The sequence below is a fragment of the Hylobates moloch genome, unplaced genomic scaffold, assembly GCF_009828535.3.
Source record: "Hylobates moloch isolate HMO894 unplaced genomic scaffold, HMol_V3 SCAFFOLD_19, whole genome shotgun sequence".
Taxonomy (NCBI): Eukaryota; Metazoa; Chordata; class Mammalia; order Primates; family Hylobatidae; genus Hylobates; species Hylobates moloch.
The window spans coordinates 41,388,972-41,405,962 of NW_026652294.1; the positions used below are offsets into that span (position 1 = coordinate 41,388,972).

A 16,991-nucleotide genomic window follows, 5' to 3' on the forward strand; every position below is an offset into this window, starting at 1 on the left:
AGTTTGGCATATAGTATTCTAATTATTAATTATTTTCCCAGAGTACTATAATTGTGGTATTTCCCCTAATGCAGAATTTTAGATTTAGGGAGGTATAATTGACATTTAAAACTGCACATATTAAAAGTGCACAATTTGATAGGTTTTTACATACATAGATGCCTGTGAAACCATCATCTCAATCAAGATAATGAACATGTTCATCGACCCCCCCCCAAATTTCCTCCTGCTCCCTTGTAATCCCCTCCACCCTTTCTTTGTGCCCCCCACAAACCCTCCCTCTGCATCACTAGCCAACTACTGGTCCACTTTCTATCACTGTAGTTTTCATTTTCTAGAATTTTATATAAATAGAATCATATAGTATGTACTTTTTGGAGGGGCTGCTGCTTTCAATCAACATAATTATCTTGAGATTCATCCTTTTTTGTGTTAATAGTTTCTTTTGATTGCTGAGTAATATTTCATTGTATGGATATACCATAATTTGTTATCCATTCATTTGTTGATGGATATTTTGGTTCTTCTTTTTGGTTTTTGCCCCTATTACAAATAAATGTGCCATAAACATTTGTGTACAAGTCTTCATGTGGACATATGCTTTCATTTCTCTTTGGTAAATACCTAGGAATAGAATGGCTAGATCATATAGATAATTTGTTAACTTTTAAAGAAGTTGCCAAACTGTTTTCCTAAGTCATTGTAACATTTTACATTATGACTCTTGGCCAACACTTTGGTCTTTTAGTCATTGTAGTAAGTGTGTTGTGGTATCTTACTGTGTTTTAATTGATATTTTTCTCATGATTCATGATGTTGAATGCTTTTTCAGATGCCTTTTTATCATCTGTATGTTTAGTGAAATGTTTGTCTAAACCTTTTGCCTTTTAAAGTATTAGGTTGTTTCCTTTTCCCTGGATTTTTAGATTTTTTTATATATTCTGAATATTAATCTTTCATCAGGGATATAAGTTGTAAATACTTTCAGTCTGTGGCTTGTCTTTTCATTCTCTTTTATAACAGTGTTTTTCAAAGAGCAGAAGCTTTACATTTTGATGATGTACAATTGATCAGTTTTTTCTCTTGTGGCCTGTGTCTTTGGTGTCATATCTAAGACATCTTTGCCTAAGCTAAGGTCACAAAGATTTTTTCTTTTGTTTCTTTCTAGTTGTTCTTATGATTATAGTTTTGATTTCCTCTTGTTTTTTGGAGATTATTTAATATATTTTTTTCTCTTTTTTGTTTTAAACTTTTGTTATTAACTTAGACACATTTGAGATTGTGGTCTACACAATTTATAATGAAAAGATTGAGGCTGATAGGGGTTTAGAGGTTGGGGGAGAGTAAATGTTAGAAGGTAGAAGGAGTGCATAAAGTACAGTCTTTGTCTAGATTTAATTTTTGTTCTGCTGCTTCCTCTCTTTCTGGAGGTTCTACTCCATCAAGCTTTTTTTTGTCTTATTTTCTGTCCCTCTTTTATAAGTTCATTCTTTCTGTCTGTCTCTCATCCAGTCTATCTGACAATCCTATGTATGCTAGCTACCTTAAGTAAATCTGGAATCCACCTACTTCTCTTTGTCTCCTGATGTTATTTTTCTGCCCTAAGCCACTGTCATGGTTTTTGTTGTTGCTGTTACTGTTTGCTGGGTTTTTTTTTTTTTTTTTTTGAGACAGGGTCTCACTCTGTCTCCCAGGCTGGAGTGCAGTGGTGTGATCTTGGTTTATTGCAGCCTTGACTTCCCGGGCTCAGGTGATTCTCCCACCTTAGCCTCCCCCATAGCTGGGACTACAGGCAAGTGCCACTATGCCCTGCTAATTTTTTTCTTTTTTTTTCTATTTTTAGTAGAGATGGGGTTTTGCTGTGTTGCTTAGGTTGGTCTCAAACTCTTGGGCTCAAGTGATCTGCCTACCTCGACCTCCCAAAGTGTTGGGATTCCAGGCGTGAGCCACTGTGCCCAACTGCCACTGTCATCTTTTAACCTTTATTTTTCAGTAGGCTCCTAACTAGTTTCCCAGTGTCCATCATTGCTCCCTTAGTTTATTCTCAACACGGCAGCCAGAGTGATTCTTTTAAAATGTATGTTAATATCACCCTGATCAAAACCCTCCAAAGCTTTCCCACTTTACTCTGAATAAAGGCAAAAGTCCTTAAAGTGGCCAAGGGGCCCTACATGATCTGGCCTCTCCGTTCCTCTCTTATGCCTTAACTGTCTCATCTTGCTCATTCTCTTCCTGCCCTGCTTGGCCTCCTCCCTGCCCCTCTAACATTCCCTACCTGCCCTTGCCTTAGGGCCTTTGTGTTTTCTGTTGTTCTCTGCCTGGACGTGCTGTGTGCCCATATACTCACTTGGTTTACTCTCTTGCCTCCTTCAGGTCACTGCTCAAATGTCTTCTTACCAGAGATGCTTTCCTTGACTACTCTCTATAAAATAGTAAATGCGGCCGGGCACGGTGGCTCATGCCTGTAATCCCAGCACTTTGGGAGGCCGAGGCGGGTGGATCACAAGGTCAGGAGATCAAGACCATCCTGGCTGAGACGGTGAAACCCCGTCTCTACTAAAAATACAAAAAATTAGCCAGGCACGGTGGCGGGCACCTGTAGTCCCAGCTACTCGGGAGGCTGAGGCAGGAGAATGGCGTGAACCCAGGAGGTGGAGCTTGCAGTGGGTGGAGATCGCTCCACTGCACTCCAGCCTGGGCGACAGAGCGAGACTCCATCTCAGTAAAAAAAAAAAAAAAAATAGTAAATGCTTCCCTCCTACTTTTTAATTTCCCATTAGTACTTATAGTCTGGCTCATTACATAGTTATGAATTTATTTATTGCTTTTCTTTCCTTGTGGAATATAAGCTCCTAGAGAGCAGAAACTATATTTTGTTCACTACCGTACCCACAGAACTTAAATAGTGGCTGGCACTATTTATTGACTTATTGTATTGATGCACATAGCGGATGCTCAATATCTGTTTGTGGAATAAATCAATGGGCCCATACGGAGGGCAGCCTCAGGGAGTGTTTTTCTTAGTAATTTGTAACAATCTAGAGAGATATAATAAAAACAAGCTCAGCAAAAGATATTTGTTTGTGTGTTGGGGGGCGTGAAGAGGTGGAAAAGGGACTGTTGGGTGGTGCTGAAGGTATAAAATATTGAATGCTCTGCAAAGCCGTATATAATATTAAGATATTAATAGCTAGGTGAGAACTGTGAGCATAATTAGCTTTGCAAGTGAAAAAATGAAAGTCCGGTTTAATGTATACATTTATTGTAGTTTTTATTTATTCAGCTTTAAGAGGAAAATAAACATCATAAAGCAAGTGACCAAAAATAGCACATTTTGTGCCTTTCTTCAGCCACTTGATGGCATCAGGCAGGTATGTTTACTCTGCACTGATTTTTGTGTGAACCTCTCGGCTCTTCACTCGCAATTTGTTGACCTGGGACTCAGCAATGTCAGCCCGTTCCTCGGCCTCCTCCAGCTCGTGCTGGAGTTTGCGGAATTTAGATAGATTAGCATTGGACTGTTCCTCCTAAGAATAGAGATAAAATTATGAGAATTAGACTGTGTGGTTCTCATTGCACTTATCACCAGACAGGATTAGTTCCTCAAATCAGGTATTTCCTTCTTATGGTCTATTTAGCATATCAGACTTCAAACCTAGACAGAGTTTATAACTTCAATTACAATTTTTACTTTAAAGAATGAGAGGACAGTTTTGAAGTGGAGGAGACAGCTTCATATAAAGCCCATACATCCTTTTATGATGTGTGTTCTGTGTGGAAAGGAGGAAGAGACCTATGTACCCTTACAGACATCAGTAAGTAAATGTAAGGCCAAATTATAATTGGGGAAATATCACTTAATATATATTTTGATTCTAATATATAAAGAAAGGGAAAAGATGGGACTAGGCAGAAAGTCTCCTCTGTTATTTGACTCATTGCCATTTATGCCTCTCCCTTTTTTCTTTCCTTTTCTTCCTTCCTATTTACTTCCTACCTATCACATGTGTCTGGAAGAGTGGAGGGATAACCAGGAAGAGTATAGGTACAGAATCTTCTAACATGTTCTTATACTAGCTACAGCAAATGTGGGGACAAGAGCCCCCACTGATGACACTAGTAGTGAGTGAAGAAGTCAGGTAGGGTAAAAGATTGATGTTTGGCTTTTGAGAACTTGATTTTTTCTATATCTAGAGGGAGAGGAATATTTATGATGGTATTAATTAGAATTTCTACTGTATATCATTTGCAGCTATCAAGTAGTGAGCTGTTTAGAACTTGCCCCCGTCAACCTGTACAAATCGCTTAATAATAAAAATATCTTGGCTGGGTGTGGTGGCTCATGCCTGTAATCCCAGCACTTTGGGAGGCTGAGGTGGGCGGATCACTTGAGGCCAGGGGTTCGAGACCAGCCTGGCCAACACGGTGAAGCCCTGTCTCTACTGAAAATACAAAAACCAGCCAGGTGTGGTGGCGCACGCCTGTTATCCCAGCTACTGGAGAGACTGAGGCATAAGAATCGCTTGAGCTTGGGAGGCATAGGTTGCAGTGAGCCGAGATTACGCCACTGCACTCCAACCTGGCTGACACAGCGAGGCTCTGTCTCAAAAAAAAAAAAAAAAAAAAAAAAAATCTCCTTTTGAAGTCTTATTCTGTAATTTGGATTTGGCGGGACAAATTCATATTTATAAAATCATCCCTCTTAAAATATGAGTGGTAGATTTTCACTTTGTCTTCTTCCTTATTGACACATTCTTTTAAACTACCTTCTACTGCAGAAGAAATTTCCTTCTTTCCTCAAGGGCTTACAGATACTTACAGCCTCCTCAGCTTGTCTCTTATAAGATTTCACCTTCGCCTGTAATTTATCTACCAAGTCCTGCAGCCTGAGAACATTCTTGCGATCTTCTTCAGTCTGAAAGTTTGAAAAAAATAATCTGCATTCATTCCAAAGAGATAAGGCTACTCTGGGTACTAAAATAAAACCATGTGGCATGATGGCAGGTGGGCCTGGGGTAAACTTGATCAACTCTGAGATTTTCTTCATAGAATTAACAGCACTCTTGTTAAATGTTTCCAGTGTGCAGGCACTGTATTAGAGAACTGCACACATCTTCTCTAGTCCTTACTTCCCTATCCTGGAAAATAGATGCTGTTATCCCTATTTTACAGGTGAAGAAACTGAGGTTTAGAGTGTTAAGTTCAAGAAGCAAGCGAGGCCAAACTAGGACTAATACCCAGTTTATCTGCCTTTAAAATCTGTGTTCTTTACTCTCATGCTATTTTCTAAACTTTAGAAATCTGAAGGCCTCTCTAAGTTTTAGTATAGGTCTGTGATAAGCAACTGTCTTTACTCCTTATATGTACCAAGTTAATGCGTATTTATTTGTGAGTGGCATATAAATAAATAGTCATAAGGTTTTCAGTTTCCTTCTGGGCAGTAAGACTGGATATTCTGGAAGGCTATTCCCTTTACCTGGTAGGTGAGTTCTTTTACTCGTCGCTCATGTTTCCGTAAACCTTTAACAGCCTCTGCATTACGTTTCTGTTCATTTTCAACCTCTCCTTCAAGCTCACGTACCTGCAGCCAAGAAAAATACTTACGCAGTCAGTCTTGGGGGATATTAATTAGCCCAAGACCTACTGAAGGCATGGGGTGGGTGTTCCCAGCCCCAGGACAGGATGGGAGTCTTGTGTAGGAAGAGGGAAGGGTGGAGAGAGTGCCCTTTTTCCCTTCCCAGATTTAGAGAGATTGAGACACCCACCCTGGCTTCCAGTTTCTGGATCTGCTTCTTCCCACCCTTCAGCGCCAGCTGCTCGGCCTCATCTAGACGACGCTGCAGGTCCTTCACTGTCTGCTCCAGGTTCTTCTTCATCCGCTCCAGGTGGGCACTGGTGTCCTGTTCCTTCTTCAGCTCCTCAGCCATCATGGCAGCCTATTTAGGAAATAAATTAAGAAAGTAATGAAACTTGATGGTAGCAGGTGCATACGTGTGTCAGTAGGCCAAATGTTCATCTTACATCAGTGATGGCCTTCTTGGCTTTCTCTTCTGTATTGCGTGATTCTTGGATTACTTCTTCCACTTCACTTTGGAGTTGGGAAACGTCATTTTCTAATTTCTTCTTGGTGTTGATGAGGCTGGTATTCTGTTAAAAGTAGTCAGTGGAAATTTACAAAATTTTCAGTTTGCCTTCTTGAGATTTTACAAGTGTCTTACTTGTTGGTTCTTGCAGGGGATCTGCTGGCAACATTTCACTAAACTTTAATTATTTGTTCAGTGGAAAATGTTAATTATTTGCAAGGTAGGAGCTCCTTTCCCCCAACTTCCCCAGTGTCCACCTGATTTATGCATAAGGACTTCTGAGGTTTGAGAATGCCTTTATTGGCGTACATTAGTTAATTGTTCTTTTAATTATATTTCAGCCAGACATCACTAGTTATTCTCTCTCTGGAAGGTTGGAAATAGAAAAGAATAGATTCATTCTGTGAGTGGCAGGCACTGAGAGTTTCTTGCTTAGAAGGAATCTATTCTCTCTGAATTTTCATGATTTGTTCCCTTGGAGAGCACTGAATTTGTCTTATGAAAACATAATCTTAAGATTTCAACTCAGTGTTTCTCAGAGAGAAGCAATATTGTCTCAATGGGTATTTGAAAATGTTTAGGGGCAGATAATTTTGGTTGTCAAAATGACGAGAGGGTGCTACTGCATTTAATGCCTGGGCAAGTCAGGAATGCTAAATGTGCTGTAAGGCATGGGGACAGTGAACACAGCAGTACTAAATGCTTAAGTGCTACCGATGAGAAACACTGCATGGAACATTTTCAGATTTTGGAGGCAACAGGTATCTTTACTCAATATTATTCTACCTCATGGTTTCCAAAATAATCTAAATAGCCAAACCTTATTTTTAAATAAAAAAAAATAGCTTTTTTTGGTTGGGGGGGGCGGGTAGAAACCCGAAGAAAGAAACAGGAACACACACCAAAAAACAAAAAAGCACCCATAATCTAATTACTCTAAGATAATGGCAATGAGTATTTTTGAGCATATCCCCCATCCTTGTTTACATACACATATTTCTACAAATTGAGTACTTTCATGTTATAATTCTAATGCATCACCCTACCAGTACACCAGCAATTTGTTTGATGTGAGGGTCTCACCTGGGTGTGGAGGAGCTGGACACGCTCACTGGCATCCAGGAGCTCCTGTTCTGCGATTTTCCTGCTTCTCTCTGTCTGTTCCAGAGTGGCCCGCAGCTCCTCTATCTCGGCCTGCAGCAGGTTGGCTCTGCGCTCCACGATCGCCAGCTGTTCCTTCAGGTCCTCCTGGCCCTGGAGAGCATCATTCAGGTGGAGCTGGGTTTCCTGATAAGTGAAAAACAGAGAAAGGGCTTAAGGGTTCTGAAGAGGATTTGAAGATCCCAGGAGATGAACTGGGAGATTTACTGGTGCCAGGAACAGAAGATGACCTATGCCTGTTGTTTGAATGCATCTGAGTATGGTTAGGTCATTTGCTTAGGGTGAGAGAGAATTATCAGGAGACATAGATTCTTGTTCTGTTTCTGCCATTAACTGGTTATTGTGTCATGTGTGAGTCACTAAATGGCTGTCATTTGTGGAGCAGTTTCCATATGCTCTATCCAGGACTTGACATCTGTTATTTCATTTGATCTTCACAGTAACTCGGTGAGGTGGGTAGTTTCATTCTTATTTTGAAGAAAGAACAGAGGTTCTGAGAGGTTAAATAACTTGCTTAAAATTAGGCAGCTAGTAGATGACAAAACTAAGACTCAACCTCAGGCCCGTCTGGTACCCAAGTCTGTTCACTTTCTTTCATATCATACTGTAATGCCTAGGCGTCTGTTTGTTCTCCTATATAACATTTTCTTAAAAATAGTATGTTCTATGTGTATTTAATTCAGTTACCTTTGTGTGGCCAGCTGTATAATTTGTTAAGAGAAAAAAAGGATGGTTTAACAAGGTGTTTGGGAAATGGATGACAGGTACTTTCCCTGCTTCATCTGGGAGGCGAATGTGGACCCATTTACCTTCAGGATTCCTTGGGTGTTCCTGTAGTTCCTTAAACTCTCTGCAGCTAAGCGATTGGCATGGTTCAGCTGGATTTCCATTTCATTCAGATCTCCTTCCATTTTCTTCTTGACTCTCAGAGCATCATTTCTGCTTCTAATCTCCGCATCCAGCGTGCTCTGCATTGTCTCCACGACTCTAGTGTGGTTTCTCTTCAGCTGGTCAATTTCCTCATCTTTTTCTGCAATTTTTCTGTCAACTTCAGACTTGACTTGGTTTAACTCAAGCTGGATACGCAGAATCTTTCCTTCTTCATGTTCGAGAGATGCCTTAACAAAACAGTGATCAATTAATAATGGAGAAGAGCCTGAGTATTTGGAGTATATTCCCTCGTGAGCCAAACTCTTGTCAATATCAATTTGTCTAATTTTACAAAGTATAATACAGTAGTTCTGGGAATCTTCTAGGTAAATCATTATTTTGTTTATTTAGTGACAGATTATATAGGGCAGCTCTGCAATAAAGGTGCTTTGTGCTATACAAATATTGTTCATATTAGTACTAATAAAATTATATAATTAAATTCATGTATAGTAAATATAAACTCTCAATCTGTTTTAGAAATTAAAATGTTCTTGTGTGATATACTAGCCCCTGACCTAGAAACTATCCGTTTTAAAATATGTTGATTTTTTTCCGATTACATAATATATGTGCATTGTATAATCTGGAGGCAATACATAAAAACAAAGGAAAACCTAGCTGTTGTTCCCCCAGTAAAGAGATAAACATTTTAATGTGGTGTATTTTTTCTAGTCTTTTTTCCTAGATTTCCATAATTTTCATTTTTACATAATGAAAATTATATTGCTTATGCAAATTTGTGTCTTTAAAATTACTATCATAAAATATTTTTCCAAAATAATCATATTTCATGGCTATATAAAATTTCATCGTATGAATGTTCTGTAATTTGCTTACTTTTGTTCTTAGATTGGACATCTTTGTCTTAAAGCTTTATTCCATTTGACATTTTTTGGGTGATAAAATCTTAGAATTGATAGGTCAGAGTATTTACATTTTTAAGGATTTTGATAACTATTGCCAACTTGTCGTTCGTAAAGGTCCTGTAAGTTTAAATTATCACTAGCCCCACTTTAACTGATGTTTGTCTTTGTTTTTCCATAACATAATACAAGGTAATATGTACCTCTGCTTCCTCTAAAGCAGCCTGAATTTCACATTTCTCTTGTTCTACTTGCTTCTTTATTTTCTCCAATTCATGAATTTGCTTTCCTCCCTCTGCAATCTGCTCAGTGAGGTCAGAAATCTCTTCTGTGGTTGAACAGACAGGAGAGAAATGGTCAGAAAGATGGCAACATGGAAAGGTCCTCCCAGGGATATATGGAGTAGGGAGGACTGTGAGGACTCACGTTGCAAGTTCTTATTTTCTCTTCTTAGCGTTTCGAGTTGATCCAGGGATTCCTCGTAGGCATTCTTCACCTTGAACAGCTCAGTGCTAAGAGAACGGGACTCCTTCTGGGAGGCCTCAAGTTCAGCCTGAGTTTCCTCATACTTCTGCTTCCATTCTGATAGGACCTGAAAAGCAATAAATCATGAGTTGATCCAAGGAGAAAGGAAGACCAAGTAAAACACTCTTAAAGTTTAAGCAGTCTGGGCCACCTTGTCAAAGTTCCTTTGCTTCTTATCAAGAGCTGCACAGGCTGCATTAGACCTTTCCACATCAAGCATGAGGTCTTCAACTTCATTCTGGAGCCGCTGCTTCGTCTTCTCAAGGGAAGCACATTTGGCGTTCACAGCTTCTACATGTTCCTCAGCTTCTTGCAGGCGCTGGGCCAACTTCTTCCTGAAAAGTTAGCCAGGCATTCAGGAGAATGGCCAAGACCAGAAGCAAAGTGATAACCTCCTTGGTCCCTTTTCACAGTCCTGTTTCTTTTCTTTTGTTACTGTTTTGAGAGATGGAGTCTCCCTCTGTCGCCCAGGCTGGAGTGCAGTGGCACGATCTCAGCTCACTGCAACCTCCTGGGTTCAAGCGATTCTCCTGCCTCAGCTTCCCAAGTAGCTGGGATTACAGGCGTGCACCACCACGCCCAGCTAATTTTTGTATTTTTTTTTTTTTTTAAGTAGAGACAGGGTTTCACTATATGTTGGCCAAGCTGGTCTTGAACTCCTGATCTCAGGTGATCCGCCTGCCTTGGCCTCCCAAAGTGCTGGGATTACAGGTGTGAGCCACTGTGCCTGGCCACAGTCCTGTTTCTATACTGGCAAATAGCATATGATTTTCAAAACGGTGGCAGCCAGAACTGCTTTCTAGATTGGTAAACTGTATGGAAAGATCCAAAGTGGTGAAGAGTTGGAAACAAGTCCTTGGAATATAGAATTCTTAGAGGCTGCTGTTGGTGCTGCCATTGTATGTGCTTTACTACCTAAGTAACTCAGGATTTTCAAGACTTCTGATTGAGTATGACTGTGGAAAATTATTAGCCAGGACAATCTTGTTGTTTGACTTATATATCCATTCTCACTCTAATATGGATTTGAGGTTAACTAGATATTTTACTGGCTAGAAATATACTGAGCATATTCATTTGCTTTCTCAGACTTTCCATTCCATTTTATGTATTTTTTTCTCTAGAGAATAGCCAGTTTTTTCTAATCATTATATTCGGACAATCTCTCCAGGGAAAGAAATTGATAGGTAAATCAGGACAATTCATGCAGTTTAAACAAAGGCAGGTTTTTTTTGCCTCCTGAATTCTCTACATTCTCAGTTCATTTTCAGTTGTGTGCCAAGTACACATCCTTATGGTAGAGAAAAACCTTTGGCTTGATGCCCAAGGAGATCTACTTGAAGTTCTCCGTTTGTCTATATGCAGACTAAGGCTTCACTTTATTTAGGCCAACCCTAAACATTATGTATGGTTTGGTGGCCTCCAACGTGAGTTTTAAGAGGTATGTCTTCTACTCAATGCTTAAGAAGGTGGGCTGTAGAATCAGAATGATAGGCTCCAAACCCAGCTGTATCATTTATTAAGCAGATACCTTTGGGTTAGTTGGTTAACAACTTATAGCCTCAACTTCTCGTCTGTAAAATGGGGATTAGAATAATGATAGCAATATAATATTGTTATGAAGGTAAATAAGCTGATATACATACATACATATGTATATATGTAAAATACTTGACACAGTATGCACTCAATAAATCTTAGCTTTTGCTATTTTTATGTTATCATCATCATAAATATCACAGCTGCTTCTGGGAGTTCCTCTTCTAGAGTTCACACAGCACATACTTGGCCTCCTCCAGCTCCTCTGTGCGCTGGATGGCGTCCGTCTCATATTTGGTTCTCCACTGGGCAACCTCACTGTTGGCCTTGGACAGTGCCCTCTGCAGCTCAGCTTTGCCTTCCTGCTCTTCCTCATACTGTTCCCGCAGCAGGTCACAGTCATGGCGGGAGGACTGCAGGGCGTGTGCCAGGGCATTCTTGGCCTGCAGAAGTAGCAGTTCAGTGACATAAATTCATGTATTCAGTGATATTTAACTTACACATCCCAAGTAGACCCTAATTGGGCAGGTTTAGATTTGGTTAGTCAAAAAAATCTTTGGCAAAACTCACTTTAGTTTCTTCCTCTAGTTGATGTTTCAGCTCTTCAATCTGCTGAATAGATGCTTGCTTGCTCCTTGAAAGCTGAGAGACTAAAGCATCTTTCTCATCTAATTGTCGGGAATATTCACCTAGGAATAATAGACATAAGGGAATTTTTTACTGGCATAAAAATAAGCCTAAACCTTTTATATTTATATATATATGTGTGTGTATATATATATTGTATATACCTTACCTGAAATGCCTGGGACCAGAAGTGTTTCAGATTTCAGATTTTTGTTTGATTTTAGAATATTTGCATTACACTTACCAGTTCAGCATCCCTAATCTGAAAATGTAAAATCTGAAATGCTGCAGTGAGCATTTACTTTGGACATCATGTCAGCCCTCAGTTTTGAATTTTGGAGCATTTCAGATTTTTGATTTTCAGATTAGGGATACTCAACCTGTGTGTGTGTGTGTGTGTGTGTGTGTCTGTTTGTGTGTGATGTGTTTAATCTACACTTCATCTGCTTCTAAGTATTTTTTTTTAGCACTGGTTAGAACTGGAGATTTAAAAGCAGCATTGCCATAGAAGTGTTGTAAGTAAACTTGTGTGCTGTTTTGCTTTCTTTCCTTTTTGACCTTCTCAGCAAACTCTGATCATTTGTTTGTCTTTCTCTAAAATGAGAATATTGCTGTTTATTAGAATCCCTAGAATCCTTTTTATGTAGTCCATGGTGTTGGGACCCAGAGAAGATGTCTTTACCCGCTTCTGTCTGCAGGCGCCCTCTCTGTGCTGTGAGGTCATTGATCAGCCGCTGCTGCTCCTCTTCCTTGGTCTTAAGCTCACTCACTTGATCTTCTAGAGAGTGGCACATCTTTTCAAGGTTTCCCTACAGGATATGTAGCAATGAAAGATGAGACATTGAATGCAATAAAAAGGTTAAAACTTGATTCTTAAAATATTTGTAGAGTAAATAAATTCATGTGAAGTGTGAGTAGAAAGTTAGGACATCAACTCTGTGGAACATGCAAGAATTTAGGCACGGTGAGTGCATAGTGTGCCTAAACTGGTCATTGTTGGAGACCATTTATTCCAATGATATTGACACTTGCCTAAAGTGGATTTTGAAGTCATCTTAATAAGCCGGGCGCGGTGGCTCATGCCTGTAATCCCAGCACTTTGGGAGGCCGAGGTGGGCGGATCACAAGGTTAGGAGATCGAGACCATCCTGGCTAACACGGTGAAACCCTGTCTCTACTAAAAATACAAAAAATTAGCCAGGCGTGGTGGTGGGCGCCTGTAGTCCCAGCTACTCGGGAGGCTGAGGCAGGAGAATGGCGTGAACCCGGGAGGAGGAGGTTGCAGTGAGCCGAGATCGCGCCACTGCACTCCAGCCTGGGCGACAGAGAGACACCATCCCCCCCAAAAATAATCTTAATAGATCATAACCAGCATTTAAAAAAATACCATAGAGTGGGATATATTAGGTTAGAAAATATTTGAGTAGTGCTGTTAAATGCCTGCAAACAATGTTTAGTGATAGAGAACAATGGGTGCTCTTACAGATGATTACCTTCATTTAGAGACAGTATTGAGTACCTTGGCTTTGGAAATGGCCTCTGCATTACTGCTGAGGTCATCAATCTCCATCTTCAGCTCACTCTTATCCTTCTCCAGCTTCTGTTTGACCCGCTGCAGGTTGTCAATCTGCTCCCCAAGCTCAGCCATACTGTCTGCGTGCTTCTTCCGAAGAGCAGCCGTCATAGCTTCATGCTGCAGGGTGACCTCCTCCAGGTCCCTGCGCAGTTTCTGAAACTCAGCCTCCCGCTTCTTGTTCAATTCCACCTGAGCAGAAGTTGCCCCACCGGCTTCTTCCAGCCTCTCGCTGATCTCCTCCAGTTCCCGGGAGAGGTCAGAGCGCTGCTTCTCTGCTTTGGCCCGGGAGGCCCGCTCTGCCTCGATTTCCTCCTCCAGCTCCTCAATGCGGGCCTGGGAACGAAAGAAGCACATAAACATAAACTCAACTTCAGTGTTTTTTTGGTGTGCAGAAAAAATAGAGGTGAGATGACTCACCTGCAACTCTTTGATGTTCTTCTGTAGTTGAATTTCTACAGCTTGTTCATCTTCAATTTTGCTTATCAAATTGCTAATTTCAAATTCTTTCCTTTAGACAGAAGAGCAAGACGTATTAATACTCATATGAATTGAAAGATGATATCACATAGAAGTTTTTTTCTAAAAGGCTCCTACTTTTTAAGCTTTTCATCAAGTTGCTGTTTGTCATTTTCTATATCCACTGTGGATTCTTGGGCCAATTTGAGGTCACCCTCCAGTTTCCGCTTTGCTCTTTCTAGATCCATTCGAAGCTTCTTTTCTTGTTCCAGAGACCCTTCAAGCTAATAAAAAAGTAAATATGGTAAAAATTGAAAGTATATATATTTTAAAAAATCTTTCAAAGGGATATTTAAAATGTGCTTACATCATCCACTTGCTGTTCTAGCTTGGTTTTAGCTTTGGTCAGGATGTTTACTTTGTCCTCCTCTGCCTGCAGGTCATCCAGGGTCTGCTGGTGGGTCTCTTGGAGAGCCTTCTTCTCCTTGGACAGTTTTGCAATGGTTTCATCCAGGCCTGCCATCTCTTCTGTAAGATTTTTCACCTACAAAGGTTAAGAAAGAGATTATTTCTCCTATAAAGCAATTTAGTTGGTGGCAGAACCTCTATACAGTATTGTAGAATATGACTGATACCTTGTTCTCTGTGGCATGTTTCTCCTTCTCAACCTTGGCCAGTGTCAGCTCAAGGTCATCAATGTCTTTCTTGAGCTCTGAACATTCATCCTCCAGTTTCCTCTTCTTGGCTGTCAGCTCAGCATTGATCTCTTCCTCCTCCTCAGCTCTTTCAGTCACCTCTTTGATTTTGGCCTCAAGTTGGATTTTGTTTTTAATCAGTTGCTCACACCTTTCCTCTGCATCAGCCAAGCTATCTGCTTCCTATGGAGAGATTCATTCAGATACTTAGAGTCTGTTACTTATTTTGAAACTTGTTTTTTTTTTTTTTTTTGCACAAAAATAATAATGTTTTATTGAATTCTGTTGAATTTTTCAGTATGAATATAAATTTAATTTAATCGAACGTTATTACATGGTCTGGAGAAATGCAGCTTATTGGAAGTGAGACTATAGCTTTAGAAGCAAACTAGTTTGCAAAGTTATTAGATTGGACCTATTGACTATTTAAAAAATAATTTGTAGCAGAGTGGAAAGACCTCTAAATCGGGCAAAAGGAAGCCTGGGTTCTTGTCCCAATATTGCTTGCATATGTATGATTTTGGGCAAATTGCTTTATTCCTTTTATTCTCAACTGTATATATATATATATATATATATATATAAAATAAAATATATATAATATAAAATATATATTATACATTATATATAATATATACTATATATTATATGTTATATATAATATATACTACATATGACACTATAATACAATATTTATATTTATAACAAATTTTTTATATATAATATTATATATAATACAAATTATATTTTATATAAAACAAATATTATATATAAATATTATATATAAAAAATAATAAATTATATATATATAATATAATATATAAATATAATATATATTATAAATATAAATAAATATATATTATATATAATTTTATATATAAATATTATTTTATAATATATAATTTATTATATAATATATAATTTATATATATAATTATATATATATATATATAACATATATAATATAATATAAATTATATATAATTTATTTATTGTTATATTATATATAATATATAATAATTTTTCTATGATTATATAATATAATATAATATATAATATGGATAACATATGATATATAATATAATATATTATATATAATATATATATAAAGGGGGTTGGAATAAATGATTGTCAAGAGCTTTTCAGCTGTAATATTTAAAGATTTTGATTTAGCTAAATTGGTTAGTTTTGGTTTTGATCATTCCCCGTCCCCCTCAAACCACTAATTGCTAGGCTGTATTGAAAAAAGAAAAAGAAGAAAAATAACTTAAATACATTTCCGTGTCATATTTTTTAATACACTAAAACCTTCCTGATAGTTCATACAGTGCTATAATTGTTCAAAATTTACATCTCTATTTAAAGAATTACCCATTAGCCTTAAGATGAATTTTATTTTTTGGAACTTTTACCCCGACTTTTATTTTGAAAACTGTTAAACTTACCAAATGGCTGTATGAATAATACAATAAATTACCATATACCATTTACCTAAATCCTCGTATTTTTAACATTTTACTGTTTTTTTCTCTCTCTAAACACACACAGACACATATATATGCACATGTGCATGTGCGCGCACACACACACACACTCTCCTAAATCATTTGAAAGTAAATGGCAGATATCATATTTTAGCATTTCTCTCCTAAGAACATGAACATTCTCCTATATAACTACAATACTGTTATTACAAATGAAAATATTATCATGATACAATAATATTATCTAATATACAGTCTGTATTCAGATTTCCCCAGTGTAACAAAAATGTTCTTTAAGTTTTGTGGTTTCATTGTTTTATTTTTATACACAACATGGGCAATAGGCCTAAACTGCAACATAATTTTCAGAGAGTTGTACCATTGACTAGGTTAGAGGTTCTTCTGCCCAGGACAGTTCTAGTTAAGGAAAGATCGATGAACTGTTCTTAGTCCTTTCTGCTTTTGTGCTTTTGTTTGCATTTGTTTTCATATTCCCTTCTAAATCTGGTTAATGTGGAAAGTCTATTTTGAGCCCCTGAAATTTTGAAAATGTTCAAACCCATATGTCAAGTTAGGAAAAAAAAAATAGAATGAACAGTGATATGTTATGAACCTATGAGGCCCTCTCCCCTCCCCCCATAATTATCAAAATGGATTTTAGAATATATGAGAAAATGTAATTCTTAGAAACTGTATAGCTCAATAAAGTTTTTATAAGTGACTAATGAAAGGATTCAAATAAAAATCAATCCAGTCTAATTTATTAGGTTACCTTGGCCTGGGGAATATTTTTTAACTTCCCAGTGTTTGTTTTGTTCTTGAGTTTAAGAAACGTTTAAATGGAATATAATGGGAACTTATTGGAGGATTCTTTTCTTTTTTCTTTTTTTGAGCTTTACTGCTTAATGTATTTATTTTTAATAGTGATACACTCAATACATATTTACTCACTGACTAATGATAACTGTGAAAAGATGGTAAGATAGAGAGGCTACGGTCCTGTGCTTTTGGAAAAATGTAACCTTCATATAAATGAAGGTATTAGAAGG

The 16,991-nt window shown here is 38.1% G+C and overlaps 1 protein-coding gene across 3 annotated transcripts in view; it reads right to left on the reverse strand.

Moving 5' to 3' along the window:
- Nucleotides 1-3,377: 3,377 nt before the first annotated feature.
- Nucleotides 3,378-16,991, reverse strand: part of MYH8 (myosin heavy chain 8) — a 30,191-nt gene continuing 16,577 nt past the window's right edge. For all 3 annotated transcript variants that reach the window (XM_032140038.2, XM_032140037.1, XM_032140039.1), the window contains exons 21-38: nucleotides 14,399-14,641; nucleotides 14,131-14,307; nucleotides 13,902-14,047; nucleotides 13,725-13,815; nucleotides 13,251-13,640; nucleotides 12,414-12,540; nucleotides 11,675-11,793; nucleotides 11,351-11,547; nucleotides 9,717-9,900; nucleotides 9,467-9,632; nucleotides 9,244-9,368; nucleotides 8,054-8,362; nucleotides 7,167-7,370; nucleotides 6,022-6,147; nucleotides 5,766-5,936; nucleotides 5,477-5,581; nucleotides 4,820-4,915; nucleotides 3,378-3,527 (exon numbers count right to left, since the gene is read on the reverse strand). In XM_032140038.2, the coding sequence (XP_031995929.1) occupies nucleotides 3,378-3,527; nucleotides 4,820-4,915; nucleotides 5,477-5,581; nucleotides 5,766-5,936; nucleotides 6,022-6,147; nucleotides 7,167-7,370; nucleotides 8,054-8,362; nucleotides 9,244-9,368; nucleotides 9,467-9,632; nucleotides 9,717-9,900; nucleotides 11,351-11,547; nucleotides 11,675-11,793; nucleotides 12,414-12,540; nucleotides 13,251-13,640; nucleotides 13,725-13,815; nucleotides 13,902-14,047; nucleotides 14,131-14,307; nucleotides 14,399-14,641 (3,126 nt within the window). The remainder of the gene's footprint in view (nucleotides 3,528-4,819; nucleotides 4,916-5,476; nucleotides 5,582-5,765; nucleotides 5,937-6,021; nucleotides 6,148-7,166; nucleotides 7,371-8,053; nucleotides 8,363-9,243; nucleotides 9,369-9,466; nucleotides 9,633-9,716; nucleotides 9,901-11,350; nucleotides 11,548-11,674; nucleotides 11,794-12,413; nucleotides 12,541-13,250; nucleotides 13,641-13,724; nucleotides 13,816-13,901; nucleotides 14,048-14,130; nucleotides 14,308-14,398; nucleotides 14,642-16,991) is intronic.